Here is a 12,167-nt window from a genome sequence, read left to right as displayed (position 1 = left end):
AGGTGCCTCTCCCACCACACACCTCTGCATGGTCAGAGGCGAGAGTAGACAATGCAGGACGCTGGGTATTCAGCATAGCTCCCAGATAGGACATAAAGTGTTATCTCTGTATCGATAGCAGGATTTGTTCTGCAGTGACTATAATTTTAGTCCTCTATATTAAAGCGCATCTAAAAAAAATTACAAGAAACTGCAATGGTCCTTTTTTATATAAAAGGATAAATAGAGCATTTTATTAACACTTTTTGCAGCAACAAAAGTGACACAGTCCACATCTTTTTCATTAAACACAGCAAAAGCTATGGTCACATTTTACATCACTTTGAGGCACAAAGCAAAATACTTTTTTCTTAAGGTCAAGGTATGATTTGCATTAAAAAAAAGGAGAAGAAACAATCCTCAAGTTGTATATTGCGGTAGCAGGGTTTCCAATCACTAGCACGATACAATGAACAGACCAAGAATCCAGAATGGATTATTACATACAATAATAATCATTTGATTGAATTAAGAAATGGATCATTGTTGTCATTTTAGAGTATTAAGAAGTGGTCTGGTGTTGCTAAATTCAGTTGGTTCAGTTTGGTTTAATCCCAACAACCCCAAATATATACAACAAGCTAAATGAAGGTTAATATATAGTCTAGAAGATTATGCACTTCATAATGCATTGCACTTATTGCTTGGTACACTAATGTTGCAGTCACTGTTGAGTTATGCTAAAAAGTCAAGCGTGATGCTTGTTGGCTTCTTTCAACCCAACACTAGTTATTTACCACTTTGGTTTATTGTGAGTTTATATGTTACTCATATTCAGTGTCCATTATTATTAGGTTTAACCGAAAGACAAATACATTTTTTATTTCAGGGATTTCTAAAATAGCAACATTTTCTATAATTACAGTATCTTCAATAAACTTATATCTATGTATACAACTGTGGCACGATGTGTAAAAATATGAAAGCTATTAAGGGAAGAATAAGGGTTAAATTATTCTCTGTTTCTTCTATTGGCTTCAAAATATTCTGCAAAACAAATACATCCTTTTTCATAGGGCTACTTGCTCATAGTAAATTTCTCTTTGGAATTTTGTAAAAGACTATATCTTCTTCTAGGTTATATTGGTTTTTTCTCTCTAAAGACACCAGTACAAAGTTGGAATATACTGCAAAGAACAGAATAACAAAGCTTGGTTTTGGATAAAGGGATTTGACAGTCTGCATGAAAAGTCAGACAGCATTATATATTGTTTTTATATTAGTTGATAAATGCAGGGAAGAACATGACAATGCCTATAATTTCATAAGATTCTGTAAAGAATAGAAATAAGAATTTGTGCCCAAATATTCAGTATAAAACTCCTAAATAATTCCTTTATTCATCACAGAGTAGCCTGCAGCATGTAATCACGATAAACATACAATATGCCCTATTTGTTCTTTAGGCTTGATACAATTGCCATTAAAGGAACTGGATCAATCCTCTGTAAATGCCCAGGACTCAACCTTTCTCCTTTAAGAAAGCTCTTGTCTTAGACTAAACACACAATTCCTACATTGCACTGAGTAAACGTGTGTATTTAACACAATCTCTTTCAATACAGTGTAACAAATATATAAGTGCATTTTTAATGATCAAGTAATTTTGGCTTTCTAAAAAGAGCATTAGATGTGCCAACTTGGTTGCTTAGTTGTGCTTTAATCCTTAGTTATGAGTTTTAGCTCTTGTATACCTTAAGTATCTAATTGCCTCTATAGTTTTGACCAGTAAACCCTTAAAACTCTAATGTTTATAGAACAAATATAACCTAATGAAAGTGATGACATGTCACAACTCATACAGATTGCACTTTGATGTATTTTTTTTACAGTAAGACCTTCCTGTTTGATATGTGTTTACATGTTTATACCACATTTTATTTCTGTGTGCAAACAATCACAATGAATTTAATCACAAACACTACAAAATATACCCAATATTTAGGTTTGTTATGAATAATCTCCTTCCTTGTAGTTGTATGAGTCTTGTACTTCCTCTTGTACAAATTCCTCTTTTTTCTCCCAACCATTAGGCCAACCACCGTTGACCTGGGTTGTAGCACCATAAGACTTGGTGGTACCATAATTTACATAATTCTGAGTAATGTCCCCTGTCTCTTCAGCAAGTTCATCTTCATGAATAAAGCCACATTTCTCTTCACTTGTCTGTTCAGGGTCTGCCCAGGGTTGTTTCTCTCCTGAAGCAAATATGCCATAGAAGATAACACCTCCATAATGAACTAAAGCAGCAATGAGGAAGACATACTGCCACTCTTCACGTGTCTGTAAAGAAGAAATTTGCTAAATCAGACTAGTGCATAGACTTATCTGACTCTTCTGAGCTGAAAGATTTAAATTAGGGATTGAGGCTGTGGTGGGCAGCACACCTAAAACATTTAAGTATCCAGTTTCCAGTTATTTATATCCATCTTTCTTTGAAAAATCACTATTCATTAGACTGCAAAAGCATTGACCTGGTGAGCACATACCGAAGCACACTTCAAATTTGCAAGTTCCTAGATGCTGTCCCCTGGGGGTCCCAGACTCTAATATGGATAACATGGCAAGTTGTACTATGGAAAGGTCTTTTTCTTGAAACCAGTAGTATTAAACTGGAAGATCTGAAAACTGTATTGCCATTTACCTTGTTCTTTGTCATTGCTCCGACAATTATAGGGCAAACCATTCCAGACAAGGTCCCGACTCCATTAGAAATCCCCATTAAGATGCTGGCATACCTCGGGGCAATGTCTAAATGGTTGACATTGAATCCTGGAATACAAAGGTCAACAAACATCCATACGAAAAGCAGAGCATTACTTCAGTTCTGAAAAGTAATGCTATCACTTGACAATTTTACTGTGACATATTTGGGCTGTTTAATTGCATTTCTTTTTCTCTAAAAGGCTTATAATGGTTAAATATTCCTAGAGAGACTCTAGGGTTTCATTTTTTTAAAAAAATATATTATAAAAGGATACCAAATGCATTTTCTTCCCAAAATTGCTGTTTTTAAAAAAATCCCAGTAGTGGCTGTGTGGAGTAGAGAACACAGAATATACTTAGGCAGGGAGAAAGTTCATATTTTGCAGCATCATTCATGACCATTTCATGCTGTAAATAACATGTCATTTCTTCTTCCGGCTTGTACCACTTTCCTATTGCCCACATTTTTCTTTCTGTTACACAGACCAGCAGAAGGGAGTTCCCTTCTGTTCTTGAGTGGTAAAATGAAGGGAGTAAAAGGACAGTATCTATAAATGATTTATTAATTATTTTTATAAAAACTTGTTTGTTCTCTTGCATTTCCAGCAGCTTAATTTTGTTGAAATTTATGCAGTAATTATTTAAATAATCTTAGGAAAAAACCATGCTTCTCTGAAGTGACAGAACTCATTGTCCCCAAAATAAGCATGTAAGTGAAAACAGAAACCGAATCTTTGGATACAGAAATGCAATAAAAGGGGAAAGGCAGGCAGTAGGATACGCATAACTGTTAAAGAAAGTGCAGTACACTTTTCAAGTTGTACAAAACAGGCATGATACCTTGCAGAATACATGGGACTGAGGACAGATTTGATTACGGAGAGTTTAGATATTTGGCACAAAAGAAAAGAGAGCCTGTTTTAGACATAAGGAACCAGCATGGGAGAGGATACTTAGATCACAGTGGGAAAACAAGGGAAAGCCAGGTGACTTGTGTTTGGGAAAGACAGAGGCAAAGGGGTGATATATCAGCAGGAAAGGGGAAGAGCTGAATTTTAAATCAGAAAAAAATTGCTAGTAATTAGGCCCCAAAGTAATAAAATAATGCAACACCAACAAAGCATTAATTAATATACAGTGGAGAAAAATAGTAAAGGGCCTATATTTAAACAAAGACATGTACATTTAGGTATCATTGTATAATGCCAGTCCATTTGTGTCATACATTTGATTTCAAGAAAAATCTACGGCGTACATTAGCACCTCACTGCAAAGAAAGTCTAATCTGCTGCAATGAATATGGAAAAGATTGAAGTATTTGAACAAAAATAATCAAATATAAAAGATGTATTGATTGTACTTTCCTTTGTAATGATCATAAATAATGTCATTTGGAATTCTGAGGTTTGCTTAAATCACTATCAATGAATAAAAACCAAATGAGGTGTTCTATCTCTTAAGAGAAAATAATCTACTAATGATGGTAATATAATCTTACCAGATATGGCGAATCCACTAAAGCCTACAGCAAGCACTAAGAATGAAATAGCCACTCCTTTACTGTGAGAATATCCCACCACGAGAAGAAGAGTTGCTTCCATACCAAAACCTGGGGAAATCATAAACAAAACCAGGCATCAGATTTAATTTCCTCTCAAATATTGCACACCTTAGGATATGGTGATATTTCATAGGAAGAGGCAAAACATTACCTCAGAGTGGAATACAATCAGATATTTCTTTCATCCTTAAAAACCACATGTTCTTGCTGCCTCAAATAATCCTTATTTTATTCTTTGTATGCTAATTTACTGTTACTCCCTGTCAGTTTTAAGATGAAAAGAAATACTTGTGATTTGGTTGGGTCATTCCAGCCAACCCTAATGGGAATATACACTTAGCTCGCTTATGAATTTTGAAGCCCTTATCACAGCCAGGATTCAGCTCAGAAGTCAGATATGTAATCTCAGGTAGTTGTTTGGGCTCTCTTAGTGCAGAGGGTGTTTAGATGAGGAGCTAAGATTCAGTAAGTAGCTAAGGATAGGCAAATTACCCCCCCAAAGCTCATCTGTTTCTTTAACAGTCAAAATGCTTTTTCAAATACCAAACATCTATGTTGAAACTGGGAACAGGAACTACTGTGTTTACTTTTATTTAGTAACCACATCTGTAATACACAAAAAATGTACAATGTATTGCCTCATAAGTACATAAAACCATGCAGTTTGTTTGTTTACTGTATACAGTGTACTATATGGACATTGAATCTGTACAAGAAGCTTTTTAATAGAAAAGGAGGACTTACCTCCACAGTTCATTATCTTTCTCACAGTAGTGGTGGAAAGAATCTGCCTGCTTCTTAAAAAGTCTGCAATTTGTCCCCCAATAGGAACAATAATTGTCATCACTAAATGTGGCACAGCAGACAAGATACCCACCTAAGATAAACATTAGAATTAGCAGAGTATAAACAATAAGAAAATATTGATTCTTCATTTTCTGAAGCATTCAACAACTAATTAATTGTTTCTCTTCAATTTCAGGCTATGTGCTAAAACTAAAATTCTTAGCTTGGTTTATTAAATGAAAAAAACTGTTTATCTTAAGTTGTCGTTGTATTTTATGAAGGACAGCCAGAGTGTTTAAGAACCTCTGATGTTGTGACACTTTTTGTTTATAGATTGTTTTCACAGTTTATATTTAAGCTAATGACTCCCCCCGCCCCCTCCGATTTATAGCCCCTCTGCCCTTTCTTTTCAGAAAATTTATGATCAAATATATTGAACTGAATTGCTACATTTCTGTTGGTGATGTCTTTGGTGTAGCATTGCCCAGTAAACCTAACACGTCCAGACAGATTGATTCCCTGTGGATCATCCTCACGTACACAATGATTTGCCTTTGATTTCTGACCAACCCTCAATTTCACATGGGCAAAAGATATGTCTGAGAAACTGTACGTAGTGAAAGATAACATGCTAAATATCCACTGACAATATTCAAAATGCTATACATACTAGCAAAGTAAGACATAGTAATTTTGTGATGACTGTTCCAAGATATAATAATGTATTTGAAGACCTTTCCTTCAAAGCAGGATAGGGCGTCTGTGAGCATGGCACTGCCGCCTGCTATCTCCTGTCAACATAACCGCCTTGCAAATAGTTTGATTTAGTACACATAGCATTTTGTTCTAATAGGGAGTGCTGATTATTGTGTATGTGAAGAAGTGCTTAAGCAGAGGGGTTATTTGCATAATTCCTGTCTGAAGAGTCTATCAGCTGGCCTGATGTCTGACTTTTGAGTTACATCAGTGTGCAGAGCAGACAGACTCCATGAGAAAAAAAGAAAACAAGTTTTCTCTACTCTTCAATTAAAGTTGTGAAATTGTATATTTCCCTACAGTTTATATATGTGGCAACTATGTTGTGACAGCTAGCTTCATGTTAATAAAAGTTTCTCCCGATAAGCCAGATATTAACTATGAGGTAATTATGGTGTTGCAGTTACTGCTTTGCAGTGTTCCTGACTAAATGATAACTATTCGTTTATAAGCATCTATATCCACAGCAAGTAAAAACTGATTTTGCTGTCATTGATAACAAAGCTCTGCATTTCTTTGAATACACTCTGAGAAAAGTCTTCTAGAACAAAATGATCAGATTAATTCTATAGGATGTGACCAGTCTTATTGCATGCATAACAGATGATGTTTCAAGCATAGCAAAGCTTCTTAAAATAACTCCAGCTAAAGATGGAAGCCCACCCTTAAATGCAGGATGGCATTACATGATTTTGACAGTACTCCATAATACGGCAACACTTTGGAAGCTACTCATCTAATTATCACTTACACCACAATTTAGGGTGACAATACCTCATGGAACACGATCAAAAGAATACAGGTCTCTCAAAAGCACAAGCCCCTTAACTTTCACAAGAAGGAAATCTGCATTAGTAGGAAGCTTACTATACACTCTGAAGGCTTGTGTGCATGTATCTATATTTACTTTACAGGTCTGATCCAAAATCCATATGAATTACGTAGAACCTTCCCTTAGGGAATCATCTCTATGTCTCATATTTTGCCACCATCTCTTTCACTTCCTAAGTGAAAAAGGGGGAGCAGTTCTCACCGTATTAAAGGGGGATATAGGAAGGTGATAAATTGTACTATCCTTTCTAAAACTAGGTGGTCCTGCTTTGTAAAATGCACCTGGAAAAATGGAACCACTTGTCAATGCTTTCTTTACAGCTTTGGTGGGATCCTGCATCCCCTGGGGTGTCAGGGACAGAAGTGTAATGGGTCTCTCGATACCTTTCTAATACGGTGCATGATCTGGTTTCAAGCACTTAACTGAAGGTCTTTTTGCAATATGGCCCCAAGTAGATCATCACTAAATCTCATCCTGCCTTCACCTTCCCCTATCCAACCCTTTGTCATTGTTGTTACTTAACTTATATGTGCTGGTCAAGGAAACAGTAACTGGGAGGGATAAGATTTAAGACTTGTAAACCCATGATAAAGATACAGAACACTTTTGTCCTCCTAATAAATGCCACAAATGTAGCTCTGATATTTACTTAGCTAAGATAAAATCTTTACATTATTTTTACATACCTTGCTTATTTCAAATCCAAACACTTCCTCAAAGTAAGCAGGCTGACTAATAAGCAGCAAGTAAAAAGTCCAGCTTCTACAGAAGTTTGCAACAATTATTGCATAGACTGGCATAGATGTAAAAAATTTTCTCCATGGAGTTTTGTATTTCTGAAACATAGAAAGGGGGATCCAGTCACCATTTTGATCATTATCAACTACTTATCTTCCCCTTTCCTATCTGTTATTTTTACCTGTACTCCAACAAGCTCATATATACACAGCTTTATTTATCTGAATTCCAATGACTTCAATTATCATAAAATACATGCATCCACGTTTGGGTGATCAAGATTTAATTTAAAAACATATGCAAATAAAAATTACTACAAAATGCACAAGTGGAGAAATTCAGTGATACTTAGATGTATCAAAACACTCATGTACAAGTGCCATTATCTCAATCATGTAAACATGAACATACTAAGTCCAAAATAATAATTTTACTTTAAAGGACAATGCTGTTCTATCTAAGGCAACAGTCAGATTTACTCTCTAAGTACACAATTTCATCCAGATTTATTTTAAGAATTTTAACATTTAACTCTTAATCCCAGCATTCTGAATAATTTTTTTATCAAACCTCAGCTCAAACTGTTTGGTCAGTATATTTTTTTTGTTTGTTTTATTGTATTTTTAAAATTAATTTCATAATGAAAAAAAAAAAAAGACAGATGGACAGAACTACAGTCCTGCTGAGTCCCAGCACCTCTCCATGAGCCCAGGGTTCTGCCCATCTGTGTTGATCCAAACACAGCATCCAGACCCAGATGAGTGTTTGAAAATTGCTTCAGCAAGGTTTCAGGCTGGATTTGGTCTACTGTTGAATTGAATACTGGCTTTTCTTCAAAGAAAAACAGCTCCTAGGTGGATCTATGCAGTACCTTGTATACCTAATAAATTACACTTAAGTAAGAGCTAAGGATTAAGAGTGACTTAATTAATGAGAAGCCAGCCGGAAAAGCTAACTTGATACTATGGGAAGAATTTCAGCCTAAATATTTTAGAAGCAACTGAACTATTGATACTAACTAATCGCTTCAAAAAAATGTTTAATTAAAAAGCAACAATAGAAAATAGACAGAAATTATCCAACCCAAGTAAGAATTATATGGACATCCTTCGAAGTATCTCATTTCATGTCAGATTTTCAAAAGCACTTGTAGGTATAAGAAACCATGAACACTGCTGAATGCTATTGAATATCAACCCAGACACTCCCTCAAGAACACCTAAAAATGTCAGCTATCAAAGAAATGACTCTGTAATATTTCCAGTTCTCTATTTAATCTGTATCAAAGGTTTTTTACTAAGACAAAAATGGTTTATTCCTGAGTTCAGTCAAGAACCAATGTTCTGACCAATTAGAAAACATAACGAAGAGTGGTAGTGAGGGTCTGCTGGGAATGGATCGTGTAAAAATCTGAAGTCGAAGTGAGGCTTAAGAACCAAAACTTTTTACTTTCTTGAGTTAGTAAGCATGGTGATAGTTTCTTTAAAGCTTTTCAATAGTTAGAGAAGTAAGAAAATTATTATTTAGCATGATGGGAATATTAAGTGGCTAGACAATTCTCTGATTTCATAGTTAGTTTTTTAGGAGTTCTTGAGAACTAATCCAGCACAGAACTAAGTCAGATTATGAGATGCTTGATAGCATGTTTCCAGCAAAGTTACCACAATAATGGGGAATGTTCCTATGACTCTCCCAGCATGCTCTGTTGCAACTTACAGTCTTCCTTGCAAATTAAACAGAATAGTCAGGGTTTGCTTTTTTCCTGGTGTTCTGAGGACCTCAAGACACACTGAGTAATGCTTTTCCACCAGTTTACTTTTAGGAAGAAGAAAACCTTCCAGAAGGGATTTTATAGGAAATAAATTAACTACTTGAACTCGAGGTACTACAAACCCAAAACCATTCAATTGTTTGAAACTTGTTTTTCTCTCTTAAAAGAGAAGGATGTTTGATTTGTTGTTGTTGTTTCTATTTGGTTTTTTTGGCAATTTATTACTATGTCATAGGAAACGTGTATAAGTAATATTCTTACTTCCATTGCACCTAGGAGGTTGGCACTCTCTCCAATGCTTTCTTCTATGTATCTCCTTTCTTCATCTGTGATCGTAGGATGCTTTGCAGGACTCTCATATGAAACCAAAAGCCAAAACATGTACCAGACTATACCAAAGCTCCCTTTGGAATGGAAAGAAAGACTTTTAAAAGATGCATGGTAAAGCAGCAAACAATGAGAAAATCTGTGAATAAATATAACAAATTGAAATGGCAATTGTTGTTACTGCTCTTCTACTGAGTCATTCTAACAGAGACTCGGATCCTGCAAACAAGATTTGTGCAAAATTCATGCAGAGCTGGACCACATTGAAGTCTTCTCTGTTTCATTTACAGAATGATTTCACTGTAAGTGAATATTCACTGATATTTTAGCATCAATTTGTACAATGCAATGCAATGAAACAGCTTCCATTTCATTTCACCAGACTATAAATGAAGTTCCATTCTGCTTTAAACCACTGCTGTTTGATTACTGCACTAATTTTTTTGCCTGCAAAATACAAGATTGTGGCATTGTTTTCAACATAGCAATGCACTTCATGACTAGTTTATTAAATATCTATAAGGTTTTCCCCTAATTCACAACAACTTTACACTGCAGAATGAACTCCTTTGGGACTTTTTTTTCCATCAGCATAAGTTAAGGTAGCACAAATAGTGTGGATGAAGTTATGTAGTTCTTCAGATAAAAATCAGGACATCTTAGTCAGGGCAGGTACTCTAAACTTACAGTTGTATAAATGAAAGAGCAATGTTACATGATCCGAGATGCTATAGATCTGCATAGCAGTTTGCACTACTTGTACTAGAAGTGATGAACGTTTCACCATGAACTAGCTTCTCTTCTTATTTAATAATGTTGCTTTCCTACTGTCTCCTTTAAATTCTATTCTTTCTTTGTCCTTTTCTCTAGACTGTATTTTTAGCTCTACAGACCCACTTCTCTTTTTCTTGGCCTCTTAACAGTAGCTTTTACACTTTTAGAAAGGGCAGAGTAAGGTCATACATTATTGGAATGAAATGAGCAAAAATGCATACCATACACATAGAACACAGAAGACCACCCAGTATATTGCACTAGAATTCCAGCTAAAGGCATTGCAATAACAGCTCCTGCATAGGAACCTACAAAACAGGACACGTGTGGATGAAAAGGGAGAAAAATTCGGTCTCAAAATACTTTTACATTACAAATGAAAGAAAGACAAAAATAGAAGGTTACTTACCACAAAAGGAAGTGGTTGCTAACCTACTTCTTTCTAATGGGGGGGCCCACTTGCTCCAAATACCGTGGCAGGCAGGGTAGGTGACCCCCTGGGGAATGGGTGTGCCACAAGTTAGCTAATGCTGATCAATCACTCAGTTCATTGTCTTTGCATGATACTTTTTTTTTAATTGCTACAAACAAGAAGTTGAGAATGCTTTGCATTTCTATAGTCAAGTCTCAGCATAGCCATAGAAAAACTTCAATTTCTATTAAAGATGAAATGGGGTTTGTATATCACTCCAAATTATTAAAGAGGCCTTATGAAACAGATATAAAGCATAATTATTTCCTTTTACTCCCCCTCTCCCTTCCAGGAAAGAATTGCAAAGAATTAGAAAGAAAGAATCTTAATGTATAAGTACAGAGTCAAAGGAAGGATGAAAACACAGACCCTCTAGAATCTTTCTAATGCTGGGCTGATTTCTCCAACCCTCAGTTTTGGTGGCCTTCTAACCTTTTTTTTTTTTTTAATCTAACATTTAAAGTATCATTTAGGAAATACAGATTACTGTTCCACTGCTCTAAAACTAGAAAATAAGGTCAATAAGAGCTTAAAAATAGAATGTTAAGAGAGAAGTTTTTCACTATCTTTGTCTTTAATGAACCTTCTTGAGCACTTAAAGCAAATAATGGAATGATGTTAGTTGGTTTGATTTTAAACCAGTTACTTTTTAGGTGTCTCTTCAAAACCAGCCTTTAACTTACTAATAGAAAAACTAAAAAAAAAAGAGAAAAAAAAAACACAAAAAAACCATTGCATCCTGCAGTGTTGAAATTTTAGAAAATGTAATATGAAATGTACAGTAATTTCCCACAAAATTCCTACTTAAGAATTATTATGATGTATATATAGTTATATAGAGTCACTTTTCTCTTAATCTGATGGTTTTCTTCCTATGAAAAAAGTAGAAAAAATAGTAACTTTTTGCAAATATTGAGGTTATCATAAATGTTGAGATTATTGGTCTCAATATGCAAAAGGCTGTAAAATACATTCTTCCATTTTGAAAGAAGATCCAATAACCAATTTCATGTTCATTTCAGTCTTTTTGTCAATTTTTAAAAAAAATACAAAGCCATAATCTTAAAATTGTCAGGGTTTATTGTAAACCTTCTTCCGACGGTCCTGTTTGAGATGTCTTGCGTTCACAATTCCTTTGAACAGTATCACAGAAATGAGTGGGTGTAAAATAGGTATTTTATTTTTTAATTACCCACTTGCTTCCGTTCCTCTCCTCTTTGCAGTCCAGCACGCCTCTGTACATGCAGATCACTTTTCAGGAATGGATCCAGATTTATACACATATACTTTAAGAACTTGATTGACCATTATCTAACTTTCAGGTATATTCTGCACCCTCTTTTGGAGTCTTTTTATACAATAAAGTGCACAAGTTAAAATCAGCTCATGCAACAGAAGTGTGTAG

The 12,167-nt window shown here is 35.1% G+C and overlaps 1 protein-coding gene across 1 annotated transcript in view; it reads right to left on the bottom strand.

The window, feature by feature from the left end:
• Nucleotides 1-202: 202 nt before the first annotated feature.
• Nucleotides 203-12,167, bottom strand: part of SLC17A6 (solute carrier family 17 (vesicular glutamate transporter), member 6) — a 33,446-nt gene continuing 21,481 nt past the window's right edge. Inside the window, exons 5-12 of the mRNA XM_010563713.1 lie at nucleotides 10,700-10,787; nucleotides 10,512-10,598; nucleotides 9,451-9,593; nucleotides 7,367-7,516; nucleotides 5,051-5,183; nucleotides 4,244-4,354; nucleotides 2,684-2,811; nucleotides 203-2,322 (exon numbers count right to left, since the gene is read on the bottom strand). Of these exons, the coding sequence (XP_010562015.1) occupies nucleotides 1,990-2,322; nucleotides 2,684-2,811; nucleotides 4,244-4,354; nucleotides 5,051-5,183; nucleotides 7,367-7,516; nucleotides 9,451-9,593; nucleotides 10,512-10,598; nucleotides 10,700-10,787 (1,173 nt within the window). The 3' untranslated portion in view covers nucleotides 203-1,989. The remainder of the gene's footprint in view (nucleotides 2,323-2,683; nucleotides 2,812-4,243; nucleotides 4,355-5,050; nucleotides 5,184-7,366; nucleotides 7,517-9,450; nucleotides 9,594-10,511; nucleotides 10,599-10,699; nucleotides 10,788-12,167) is intronic.

This window comes from Haliaeetus leucocephalus, unplaced genomic scaffold (assembly GCF_000737465.1).
Source record: "Haliaeetus leucocephalus isolate CR32 unplaced genomic scaffold, Haliaeetus_leucocephalus-4.0 Scaffold173, whole genome shotgun sequence".
NCBI classification, from domain to species: Eukaryota; Metazoa; Chordata; class Aves; order Accipitriformes; family Accipitridae; genus Haliaeetus; species Haliaeetus leucocephalus.
Note: the sequence above shows the minus strand (reverse complement) of the source record. Positions and strands in the feature narration are given on the sequence as shown.